Source organism: Leuresthes tenuis, unplaced genomic scaffold (genome assembly GCF_036924035.1).
Source record: "Leuresthes tenuis unplaced genomic scaffold, fLeuTen1.0.hap1 SCAF_8, whole genome shotgun sequence".
Lineage (NCBI taxonomy): Eukaryota > Metazoa > Chordata > Actinopteri > Atheriniformes > Atherinopsidae > Leuresthes > Leuresthes tenuis.
In genome coordinates, this window is record NW_027325362.1 from 2465345 (window position 1) to 2478625 (window position 13281).

Sequence of the window (13281 nt, forward strand, 5' to 3'; positions counted from 1 at the left end):
AAACTGTTCTCTGTGAGCAGATGAACGTATTTCAGGCCAGAAATAAGGTCCAGGTTTAAAAATACCGGAGTTCCCCTTTAATGAAAACTAGGCCTGAAAGCCACAGTTTGTAAATGTGTGAATAATTCTACAAATTGCTGAAATTTCAAATGATTCATTGAGAAATGTTGTTGCAACATAATTTCTAACCACTTTTGCAGAAATGAAAGGGGGCTTCAAAGAAGAAGAAGAGGAAATGTGATATTCTAGAGGTCTGAAGACTGGTCCAAAACACAAAAAAGCTCAATAATCAAGACACAGGTCCTGATGACAGCATCTATGCTGCAGTTTAGTAAAAGCTTATGTAATAACAGGTCCTGTGGCGTTAGTACCAGAACCAACTGGCCACTGTGATGATGAACAAGCAGCAAACAGGTCCGCAGCAGCCTTAAATGATCACTGATGAACAAGCATCCAGCTTCTCCATGAGCAGCCAGTCGCTCGGTGACGTTTGGTCTGAAACTGTTGAATAAATCTGCAGGAATACAGTTAAACCTTGAACTTCTGCCTCTCTCTCTGCAGTGACTCATGTTGTCTCAGGACCCCGAGAAAAAACTCCAGAACGTGGAGCTGCGAACAGGCCGTAATAACTTAAAACCCAGCGTTAAAACCAGAAGACGGCTCCCAAAACAGAGGATTTCGTGCTGCAGCCCCGTTAACAGACGGCTGCAATGTCAGCAAACATTAGGCATCGATAGCATTCTTCTCCCAGCAAAGCGTAATATTACGACAGTGTGCTGCAAACAAGGCCAAAAGAAATAAAAGACGTTTTCAGAAAGTGACTGAAGTTAGGTTTTAAACCCACAACATTAGCTTAAATGACTCCTTTAGGTTTCTTTTCCACTCAAAGGACGTAAAGCTGCTGGTTCTGACTGCATGAGGAAGCTCATCGTGGATGAAAACAAGGCAAAGATCGTTTGTTTCGTGTTGATTGGAGTAATTACCTGAGAAAAACATAGTTTAGGAGAGTTGGGCTTTTCTTTCTAATGTAACTTGAGGAGATCTTGAGGTTTCTGGTTTGTTTTCAATAAATGTGACCAGAAATATTTGAAATTGAACGTATAAAACTGTGAATTTGAGCTGTGAATACTTGAGAAAGCAAACACAAACAATACTGTGCAAAGGGAGTAAGCATTTAAAGCAAAGTGAGGATACTTTGATACTGATCTGCACTATGAGAAAGATGAAATTTATGGTACTATGCAAATAATCTTGATTCAGTCCTCATTTCTTTCTGTTTCCTTCCAAGCAGCCAGATTTTCATGAAATATCTTAAAGTGATGTTGATCAACAGTTCTCCAGCTTTCTGAAGGTCTTTCAGAGTTTTTCTTTGGACATTTTCTGCTTTTTCGCTCATTTTCAGTCCAGTTTTTCTTTGTTAAGCCACTTAACTCTGAGCTATGAAGCATTCAGGCAGAAAAAAGGCTCCTAACTCAAGGGATGAACCAGTGTTGTGTCGACACAGAACAGACAACTTAGCAAAGAAGCCATTTTAAACTGGATCTTTAGGCACTTTGTCACAAAGACACATCATTTGTTCCCATTTCTTTAGCTGCATCTATGAAAAACAGCAAAGAAAACACAGTTTGACAGACAGAAAATAGGATTTCTGCAGCAACAAGGTGATTCCCAAAGAGCTATTAGCTGAAAACTTGGCATATCTCAGCATGGTGTGCAGTGTGTCCTTAAAACATTTGAGGAAACTGGACAAGTGGAGGACAAAAGAAGAAGTGTCAGGCCTAAAAAACTATCTACAGCAGATGAACAGGATCTGAAAGTGATGTCCTTAAGAAAGAGGAAAAAATCCAGCTGTGACCTGACAGGACCTGAGAGATGCATCTGGACCTTCAGCTGATCCATCTACTGTTGGCCCAAGCCTCATCAGAAATGGGCTCCATGGAAGGGTGGCTGTCAAGAAGCCGTTCTTAAGGAAGGGGAACAGGGAGAAAAGGCTGAGCTGTGCCAAATGACACAAGAAGTGGACTGAAAATCAGTGGCAACAGGTCTTATGGAGGGATGAATCCTCCCCAGAGCCCGGACCTCAACATTATTGAAGCAGTGTGGGATCATCTGACAGAGAACGGAACAAAAGGCAGCCCACATCCAAAGAAGAGCTTTGGGATGTCCTTCAAGAAGCCTGGAGAACTATTCCTGAAGACTCCTTAAAGAAATGACAGAAAGCTCGTCTCAGAGGGTTCAGGCTGTGTTGGAGAATAAAGGAGCTCAGACCAGAGATTCACTTTAAAGCTGCTGAGAACTGATAAAAAACTCTGGTTCTGCCTCAGATTCTGGGTTTATATCTGTGTTTTTGCACATTTTTAAGTTAGTTGCTGCAGCATTTTTTATTTTCCTGGCCATACTTAAAGAAATGAGGGGATGGCTCAAGACTTTTACACAGTATTTGCCTTTGAAACAGCAGCAAACAACTGCTTAAAGCCTTTGCACAGCACTGCAAATGGAAACATATTCATTTAGTGTCCTTCAGTCGTAGTTGTGCTAAAGCAGAATCATACGTCCATGTGCAAATAAGATGATTTCTGGAGTTCCTCTGCAGCCGTTGCCAGGCCAACGCTCCAGATTTAAAAGGTTAAAACCCATGAGCTCTGCCTTCAGAGCAACAGTCAGACTGAAAACCACAGAGATCCATGTCGGTTGCACTGCTGAGTCTGTGTTAGTCTTTAGCAGACCGGTTACTCGAGGCCAAAGCCTTCAGCGTTGGAGATGGCGATGGTGAGCTTGTGCTTGAGCTCCTTCCTGGTTCGATACGGAGGCAAACAGATCTGATTAAAGCAGGTGTGAGAGATCGGCAGCCTGCGGAGATGAGAGAGGACACAAAGAGAGGAAAGCTGAGTTACAGGCAGAATTAACTCAGTTATGTGCATTTAAATTCCACAAAAACAAGAAAATAAAGGCAAAGACAAAAAGATAGATGGAAACTGGCATCTGGTATGGAGTTAAGAATGACAGATAATTATTATTTTGACAATAACAGGGTAAGTTCAATGATATTTTCTAAATTTGGACCAACCTCCCTGCATTAAACTACATGAAAGCCCAAACATTGCTGGGAACTGGCACCGGGGAAGGTCAATTCCAAGTAAACTGCACAGGTTACCATCATCTACTGAGGCGATGCTTCAGCCACATGGTCACAAAGAGATGTTTATGCATTTAGCAGATGCTTTTATCCAAAGTGGCTTACAGATAGGATAGAAGGGGGTCTTGCCTAACCAGGGGCTCACACCAAAAGCGTTGTGACTCACAACCCGCCGCTTCTACTTCTTCTGCCGCCGGAAGCGGCCAAAGGGGCGGGGCTTATATGTATAGCAACTAGCATATATATATATATAATAATCCATCCATACATCGGTTCCCTCTTTCACCATGGATCGTACTCTTGGCTCTTTGTGTTTCTTTGTGTTTGCGCTCTGCCGTTTTCCGCTTTTTTCCACCTTTTTTCCGCCTTTTTTCCGCCTTCGGAATCCAGATCGGCCCTAATTGGCTGTCGTCGCGTCGCGTCACAGCTCATTTGCATAAAGTTGAGCCTTTCTCAACTCTTGAAGCTCACAACCCGCCGCTTCTCCTTCTTCTGCCGCCAGAAGCGGCCAAAGGGGCGGGGCTTATATGTATAGCAACTAGCATATATATATATAATAATCCATCCATACATCGGTTCCCTCTTTCATCATGGATTGTACTCTTGGCTCTTTGTGTTTTTTTGTGTTCGCGCTCTGCCGTTTTCCGCTTTTTTCCACCTTTTTTTCGCCTTTTTTCCGCCTTCAGAATCCAGATTGGCTCTAATTGGCTGTCGTCGCGTAGCGTCACTGCTCATTTGCATAAAGTTGAGCCTTTCTCACCTCTTGAAGCTCATGAAGCTCACAACGCCGGCCACTCATCGACGCCAGCTTACATTGAAAATGAACGGCAGCTGGCCGCTCACGCCGCTTTTGGGCCAGATGCTTTTATCCAAAGTGGCTTACAGATAGGATAGAAGGGGGTCTTGCCTAAAGACCCCTACTGGAGACAATACCTTTCATGCAGGGGATTTGAACCCAGAGCTCCCACACGAAAGGTGGCAATCATACAACTACACTATCCAGTCCACTGGAGTGGACTCTAGTAGAGTGCTAAAGGATGCTGGTTCAGAAGTGGAGCAATCATCAGCCACCTCCTCCAGGTGGAAGATACCGAGCTGCATCCCAGAACTGGGCAAGATATCAACTCACTGGTCCACCTCGGTGGGAAATACAGAAAGGACGTTGGTCTAAATAAACCGGACTGAATACTATCAAAGAGAGGCTGAAGAGGTTAGCTAACAGAAAGCAACAAAGCAGACAGCTGCAAGTACCTGCAGGTCCTGAAGAACCAAGTCAGAGCCATCAGGAAGAGACTAAAACAAAACACAAGGAGGCTGTCAGAGCCACTATCCAGCAAGAAAGATCCAGGAGTGCATCAGGAAGATGGCCCCCGGTGATAAACTGCTGTCTCAGACAGCTGAAACACAGTGAAAGAGGAAGATTCATCACGGCAGGACAAGCGTCTGCACGACATTCACCACCAACAGGATGAAGAAGTGGCTCATATCGAGAAGTGGAAGAGGTCTAAATCCTGGCAGCTCCAACACAGACAGGACCCCAGGTGGGTTGGGGTTAGTTAGGCTGTGCAAAGAGGCCTCTGAGACACGCAGCAGCAGGGTGGAAGGTGCAGGCAGGTGAGGCCCACCTGAAACCTGAGCTTAAACCCTGTGGGAGGTCCAGATCCAGACCAATGAGCTGGTGATGGCCAACCAACGGCAGGAGAAGGCAGTGAGGATGGATGAAGGACCTCCAAGTGACCGCGACATCAAAAAGGACGAGTTTGAAGGAAGTGGACATAATACACATATATATTTATGCTATAACTGGCTTTGTTCTTACACATTATGTATTCATATTCTGTATTTTACTAAATAATCAATGTTCCAAGCTGGTACTTTTCCACTCTGCTCATACTGCACAATAAATGACCTTAGATGACCTTAAGATAGCAAAACTAGACTCAATAACTGGGTCAGATGAAGCTTCTCTGACTTGTCAGACAGACTGATGCATTCCTAAAATAACACTCACACACACACCTGTTTATTGGCCTGTTCAGGCCACTGAAAACTGGTCAATTACACTCTGAAGTGAGAGTAAAACCTCTGTGAGATAAAGCTGAATATTAATATGAAATGTCTCTACTAATAAAAGATTCCTCCGGCTTGTTCTTGGGCTTCCAGTGAAAGCATCGGGCTAACATTTACATATAATTAGTGTCAGGAAATAAGTTTTTAAACCGTAAAACTTTGAAATTAAAGTGTTTCAGCCAGGAACCAGAGCTGAAACTCCAGCTGAACAACATGAGGGGGCGGGGGCACACGGCAGCGCTGCTGAATGAGTTCAAGGCTGCTTCTCGCGGCCAATGACCTGAATCCATTTCCCTTTACATCCAACACAATGGCCCCTGCCCATCCCCCCCCCCTGTCCGCTGTCACAACATACCCCACTGCCCTTCAGCGCCTTGGTTTAAGCCACATGGCAGCCAATCAGAGCTGAGCTCATACATGGGTGGAGGTTGTTTTTACTCTTCCCTCGGAAATGAGGTTGTTTTTGGCCCGTTCTGTTTAGAGCTTCAACCATCTATAGATGAATAAACAAAGCAGAGCTCGGCTGCTATACGTGACGCTCGGTTTCAGATGTTTACGCAGTCATTCTGGGCTTTGAGGACCATTAAGCGCCCGGTTTGTGTGCTCAGTGCTGCTGCACAGTGATGCAATTAGAGAGAAAACTAATGAGCAGTGAGGTTTCACCCGCTTTGCTTTCATTTGTTCAGCCCCAAACCTGCTGTTACTTACTTCACTTTAACCTAACAGGGCCTGTAATCACAAACCAGGGGCTGTGAAAGTGAAGAGCAGGAAGGAACCAGAGCTGAAACTCTGGAAGAGCAACATAGGAGGGGGGCGGTATGGCAGCACGAGGGTCTATGAGTTTGAGGCTGCATATACAGGCCATTGTGCACCTATAGATTTTCCACAATCTCCCAGGCCCAGCCCCTCTCTACCGCCCCTACATAACATGAACCCACAGCCTGGGTTCAAGCAGTGTAAACCAATGAGAGCTAAGCTCATTCATGTGTTGGAGTCGTGACAGTAAGAGGATTGCTTTTACCCTTCACTGGGAGGCTTTTTTACCTTAATAAACTACACATGGGACTGTTTATGAACCACTAAGAGCACAAAAACAGGAGCGCTGTCTCTGTGAGAGCATGCTGGACCATGCAAGCTAATTTCTCCCACAGCAACACTCCCGTCATGCTTGTATTTATTCGTCTCTGCTCTCTGCTTTACTCATATCCAGGGACGGCTGGTATAATTGGGCTAACAGGGCTCAGCCCTCCCTACATTATTCAATAAAAATTAGAATATAATACATAAATATCTCAATAAAAACTTTAAACAAATTGTTTTTTAATTTTTGATCAGAGGCGGAGCAAAATCTGAACTGAAACCCATGAAATCTGTGAAAACGGGCTAATTATCTACAGCCCAAGCGAAGCAGCTCAGTTACACTTGACTTTTCTTCAACATTTGAGTGACAGGTTGCAAGTCCCGCCCCCTCCATTTGGGCTAAATCTGTACAGCCCAAAGCCAGCAGATTTGGGCCAATCACAGACGACTCTACTTGATTGCGTGTGTCGGGCGAAACTTTGACAATGGCAGGCATCGGCGTTAAGGAAGTGGATTATTTACTTTTCTTCAATGTCCTCAGGTGAAAAAAGTAGGGGCACATCATCCAAAGGATATCCAAATTACACAGAAAGAAAAGCGCCAGAATCGTAGCTTTTGTGTAACTTGGTTTAAGAGAAAGGACTGGCTAACGGCTAACGTTAGAAAGGCTAACGGCTAACGTTAGAAAGGCTAACGGCTAACGTTAGAAAGGCTAACGACTAACGGCTAACGTTAGAAAGGCTAACAGCTAACGTTAGAAAGGCTAACGGCTAATGGCTAACGGCCTCTTGAAGCTTCTCTTCAAATAAGGTAGACCCCCCCCCCATTCATGTCACACAGATGGCACATTTTGTGGAGTATTTCTTTTCTTAACGTCTTTCTGGAGTGTTTTTCTGGAGTTACTATTTTACTTTTGTGCCGATGTTTGGATTATTGTGTTCCAAAGCTAATTGCAACAGGCTATAAGTCTGGGTTGACCTTTTTTAAAACCTTTTATGGTGTGAAAGTATTTGTATTTCCAGAGAGATGGTAGATGGTATATTTTCCATCAGTGCATTCTTCTAAATAGCGTTTTGGTGGTTTGTTGAAAAGGCCCGTGCTGTTGTGATAGTTTAAATTCTAACAGGACACCTTTTATGTTGAAATACAACTACTTGGCTTTTATAATACATTAGCCCCCCCATTGAATTCACTGCTCATATCAGAAACCAACACACAGCTGAGGCTATAACTTGAATATCGGGCCCAAATATTCACATCTATTCAGTTCAGTTTGGCTTTATGGACAAATGGTGCTAAAGCAACCTTTACAATGCAGAATACCATTAAACCCTTAAAGAAATGTGGAGGAATTTCAGCGTGTAAAAGGAAACAAACTAACGTCAAATCAATCTGGGCACAAACGGAGGCTTAAAATACACCATAAGCCTCCATCTTAACTGACACACCTCTGCAGCGTAGTCGTCTGTTTGCATTGTTCATTTAAAAGCTGGAAAATAAAAGCAAAGCAGGGTGGTAAGTCAGAACTTTGTTGCAGGAGTAGCATTAGCATTAGCATTAGCAGTAAGAGTTAGGGTTCACCGACAGACCCAACGCTAAAGGGCTGAGGGAAATAAAAGGAATATAACTGAACAGAGGCAGGTCATCACTTTTAAAGTATTGCAGCAGTTCTTTAATCTTTTAGTCCGGAAATGACATTTTCACGTTTCCTTCCTCCCGACGAACTGAAACAAGCTGACTGAGGTCTGAGATCTGTAGGTTGTCTTGTCTGACAGTTTTGACTGTTTTGGGGGGGTTTCCCTCATATTTTCTGCTCTGTATTCCATTTATTATTTCAGAATCTGAGCTAAAACTGAAGAAAAGGGAATAAAAATAAGCAAAATGAGCTGAATGGGGCTAAAACAGAAACCTTCCTGGGTGGAACAGAGCAGCACGGGGCAGTTTGTTTATCCCCCGACCCAGTTTCAGGGTTTGTTAAAGTTCAACTGTGTGCAGCTCTGTTCCCACCAAACTCTGATTCCACACCAGTGAAACCCACAGAGAAGTCGGGGGGAGCACTTGTTGTTCCCCACCTTCAGTCGATTGTGTTTAAGACGTCAAAAGTTATCAACCACAGAACAGGAAGGCAGCCAGAGGCTTCAGAAACAGATATTTTAAGGCTCTGTCGGTGACCACCCTGAGGTTTGGTCGCACTTTGCTCACTTTTCAGAACCTACACCTGGTAGAAAAGTCAGTTGTAAGAAAAGAAAGTAAGGTAGAGTAATGGAGGATTTGATACCTAAAAAGCAGAAAAAACTGGACCAGCAGCCTAGCATACGCACTTTTTTTCAGACAGTAAGTAACTTAATGTCTAAGTAAATAAAACGAGTAAAAGAAGAATATTAAATGATAAAATGTCATTGTTAATGCACATTTTGAGCATTAACCTGGACTTAAAAGTCACATATTTTTTGTTAAAGGAAAAGTCTGTACTTTGTTACATCATTAGTTGTCCTTATTAAAATATTTCCATAAAAATGCTTTGGGTATTTGGTCGTTTTCCATTGGAAGCTGTCCTATTTGCTACAGAACTACTGGAAGAGCATAACTGTAATTGGTAGGTGTGTTTAAGGTCAGTAAACAGGAAGCAACTAACCAAAACAAAGTGGGGGGGCAGTCACTGTCTCGGAGAAATTACACTATTCCTTTAGATGTGAACTTACATGGTCAATGTAGTCCTCTAAACTATGTTCTAAATGTCCAATTTTTCATATATAAATAAAGAATTGTAGATAATGCACTTTTTGGACCCCCCCCCCAATGTAACCATGGTTACGCCCTTGCCTACCAGTCAGTGGGAACATCGATCTTGGATATTTTAAAGTTGAGGTCGGCCATTCCTCCCACAGGAACGCGGTCGCTTCCGGTGGCAAAGTGGAGGAGCTTCTTCTGCAGCTCCAGAGGGAAGGCCAGCACCACATCCCAGAAACACCTGGAACAGCACAGAGATGCCAGTCACATGCACATCCTGGGGTTCAGGAGTGGGTGCCGTGGGCTCGGAATCAGCTCTTAAAGTTAATGTGTGGAGATTAAAGAGAGGTTCTGCTCGTAGTGACTTTTATCCTTCACAATACAAATGCCTGTCCTCATAAAACACATGATTAGAAGCATCTGAAGTCTTTTTGCAAACAGATGCCTGCAGCTGTGACTGATTAGTTACAACACAAGCAGGGAAGAGCCTGTTGTTTTACCTTCTCAGCTCTGAGAACGACAGAAAACGAATGCTCTGCACAGTCCAGGCCCTCAGAAACTACTGTCGACACAACATGGAAGCTCCTAGTGTCAATCCAAAGCCTGACATTAAAGAAAGCTGACAAACAAACTGGATTCAAGTGAGGACGTTTGAAAGATCAGGGACAGCCTTGTTTCAGTGGAAATGATGCAACAGTGGAATATGCTGAATAATCAATGTTTTTGGTTTTAGAGCTTTACTCAAATGGACTTTTGTCCATGAAAAAAATATTGTTTTGTCGGTGGATTAACAGGCGGCTTTTCATGTGAGCTGCTTCTAAATAATCTTAGCTTTCCACCTTTAAATCAGCAACCACCTGTGCACACAGCTAAGCTGTGTGGAAAACAACTCACAGCCGGTGAGCCACAAGGTTTTAAGGGCTTAAATATCACAAATCCAAGCTAGTTTGACTGTTGTCTTCTCACTTTTCTTTGCTGCCTGCAAAGTATTCTGTCAGGACTATTTATCAAAGTACTTCTCATCTCCTTTTGCAAATCTACAACAGAAAGAAAGGACCTGAGCACATATAGAATACAATATACCCTTATATATGTCTTTTCTTCTGGCTTTAAAACATGAGAGAACATTGTGGAGAAAGGATGAATCTGAGAGGGCTGGACTGATCAAAGCTCCACTGAAGTTGTGTAACAGGCCAGCAGCTGTTTGTTGTCAGCAGTCAGCAACATGCTGAGTAACATTATCTGTGGCTGACAAGCTTCGGCTCGTTTTCCTCCTCATGTGGGAGACAGAGAGGGGTGTTATAAAATAAATTCCATGGGAATATTTCCTCTCTTACTTACTGAACAAACTCTTTGTTTAGAAGCAGGCAGTTTGGCAATGATTCAGCTTCTGGTCTAAAGCAGCAGCTCCAGTAAAAGGAGCCGAGCATCACTGCCATTTTAATCAGTAAACAGTACTCATCAATAACTAAGCTTTTAACAGACCCCACCAGGGTAAACGCTTCTTAAATATGAGCCTGCCCACAGGAGATCTGAGCAGTTTGGTGCACAGGATGTGGTGGTGGCTCACCGCACGGTGGCGTCCATCTTGCTGTATCCTTCATACTGCGCCGCTTTCTGCAGCACGCTCATGTCCAGCTCTGGACTCCCGCACACCAACATCTCCACCTCCTCGGGCCGCAGCAACTGCAAAGATGAGCAAAAGATACTTAATATGTGTGTGTGGCATGCAGGCAGTGAACAAAAACTCAAACATTTATGCATAATCATGGAAATCTTTCTTTTTGGTGCCCCAAAACATTGATTTATGAATGAATCCTGTTGGTGATTTGGGACATTGAAAGCTGAATTCCACAAAATATTATGCAAAAATCACTCCCACCCCCCTTTATACAGGTTATAAAACAGCAAAGCTCAGGTGAGGCTCCCATATGTCATTCATCGCAGCGAAGAAAAACAATTGGCAAGATGGCGAATTTGAGAACTAAGCATGTAAGTTGCTCTGTTGTTGGCCAGCACAAAACCCTGAATAAGACCCGAGTCTCAGAGGACCTACGACGGGAGTGGATAAAGTTTGTTTTTGACAGCGAAGTTCCGGCCACAGTCGGCATAAACCTATCTGTGTGCGCCAAACATTTTGACAAAGAATGCTTCCACAATTTGGGTCAGTACAAAGCAGGACTGACAGCAAAACTACATAAAAACTACCCTAAAAGAGGGATCGATAAAGACCATCCGTGGGGAAAGGACAGACGATGTTAGTGTGCTTTGTGTTTCTTTTGTCTGATTACCACAAGTTAATGCTAACTGCGCGCTAATGCTAACTGCGCGCTAATGCTAACCGCGAGCTAAAGCTAACCGCGAGCTAATGCTAACCGCGAGCTAAAGCTAACCGCTAGTTCATGCAGTTACAAATGATGCTGCAGCGGCAGGAAAATCGACCGCCTCAGCGCTCGAGTGCGACAGACAGTTTACGAATTTGACCAAATGATTTCACAGACATGTCATTAAGGTGCCTGGGACCTGTGTGAACTGGTGGAAAAGGAGTTCTCCTTTAATGATCCTGTTTGATAAGATGATGACAATGATTAGACATGATATGATACAGGGCCGCCACATAAAACACTGGTTGCTATGGAGATTCCCGCCTTTTTATGGAAGTATGGAGAGTTTTGTTGTACCATCAGTTTTGAAGCTGTGCTCAATGGTTTTTCGTTGGCACTGTCAGTTAAGAATTCAGTTTATCATGGGATTTTAAAGCGATATCACTTAAAGGGATATTTTGGAGTCTTTGAAGTGGGTTTGTGTGAGTTACAAATGAGCAGTGAGTGTCTTACCTGCAGTAGATTTTCAGTTTGTTGACAGATGAGCTAAAGCTAAAAGCTACTCAGGCTAACAAAAGAGTTAAAATCCACAATATAGCTCTCATTCAAACCTGAAATGTTTGAGGTTTGAGTTGTTTTAGATGGTGAAATATGCTCCTCTGAGTAGCTTTTAGCTGTAGCTCACCCCTCGGGAAACCGTCTGCTTCTCCAAACTGAGAGCGCTCTGAATGCTGTCACCACAGGGATGATACTGGCTACTCAAAAGAACTACACACAACCTCATTTAAAAAAAAGAAAGAAAGAAATACCCCCTTAAGCCTGCATGCATGTGTTGTTTAATCAGCTGGTTTTGCAACTGTGATCCTGCCCCAGACTTTATTCAAGCCATGAAGCTAAAGTGATGATGAGGAAGCATTTCATCCAACAGCTGGCCACAACATCAGCCTCTCCTTTCCACTAAAAGACAAAAAAAAAATCGGAAATCCTGCCGATCTGATGGTGCAAGTGATGCGTAAACGAGGAGGAGAAACAGGAAGTGATGCTACGTCACAGCTCACCAGCTGACAGGAGAAGATTTGTCAACCACAAAGTCAACTTCCCATGAATTTAGGGAGTTTCTTTTTGTCATGCAAAGTCATGCTGACCTGAAAATGACTAAAATGTATCGATTATTTTTGGTTGTTCCTGTCGATCAAACGCGGAGAATGACGGAAATGAACTCGATGTTGGTGTCAGACACAGAAAACACATACAGTAAAACTGAAAAACACACAAACTAACCGCAAGCCAGCTTCATCAGAAGTCTCGTAATATCCTGTGACAACAGACGATGAGGACGTGACTGAGGGATCGACTGCAGACAGAACCATGCAGAGCGAACAGAACTGGTTCCTCAGATAGTTTGTTCAGCTCCACCCACATCTGGTTTCAGCCGGTATGCCAAACAGTTTGGTACCTGATCTGTTTCCTGTTTTTCTTTTTATTCTTTACCTCTGACAGCAGGGTCCTCAGACTTTTGGCCTACTTTCAGAATTAGAAATACAGGACCAATCAATACAAAGATCAGAACGAAGGAGGGATTCTGGGAACCTTGAATGTGTTGTGGACACCATCCATCCATCCATCCTTTATCTGCTGCTTATCCGGGGGTCGGGCAGCAGCTTGAGCAGAGAAACCCAGACGTCCCCGGCCACTTCCTCCAACTCTTCCGGGGGGACCCCCAGGCGTTCCCAGGCCATAGTCTCTCCAACATGTCCTGGGTCTTCCCCGGGTCTCCTCCCAGTGGGACGGGCCCAGAACACCTCCCCAGGGAGGCGTCCAGGGGGCATCCTAACCAGATGCCACCTCATCTGACTCCTCTCGATGCAGAGGAGCAGCGGTTCTACTCCGAGCCCCTCCTGGATGACTGAGCTTCTCACCCTATCTCTGAGGGAGGCCCAG

The 13281-nt window shown here is 43.9% G+C and overlaps 1 protein-coding gene across 1 annotated transcript in view; it reads right to left on the reverse strand.

Moving 5' to 3' along the window:
* Positions 1-1906: 1906 nt before the first annotated feature.
* hectd2 (HECT domain containing 2) overlaps positions 1907-13281 on the reverse strand; it is an 84499-nt gene continuing 73124 nt past the window's right edge. Inside the window, exons 20-22 of the mRNA XM_072390533.1 lie at positions 10587-10702; positions 9114-9257; positions 1907-2850 (exon numbers count right to left, since the gene is read on the reverse strand). Coding sequence (XP_072246634.1) covers positions 2730-2850; positions 9114-9257; positions 10587-10702 — 381 coding nt within the window. The 3' untranslated portion in view covers positions 1907-2729. The remainder of the gene's footprint in view (positions 2851-9113; positions 9258-10586; positions 10703-13281) is intronic.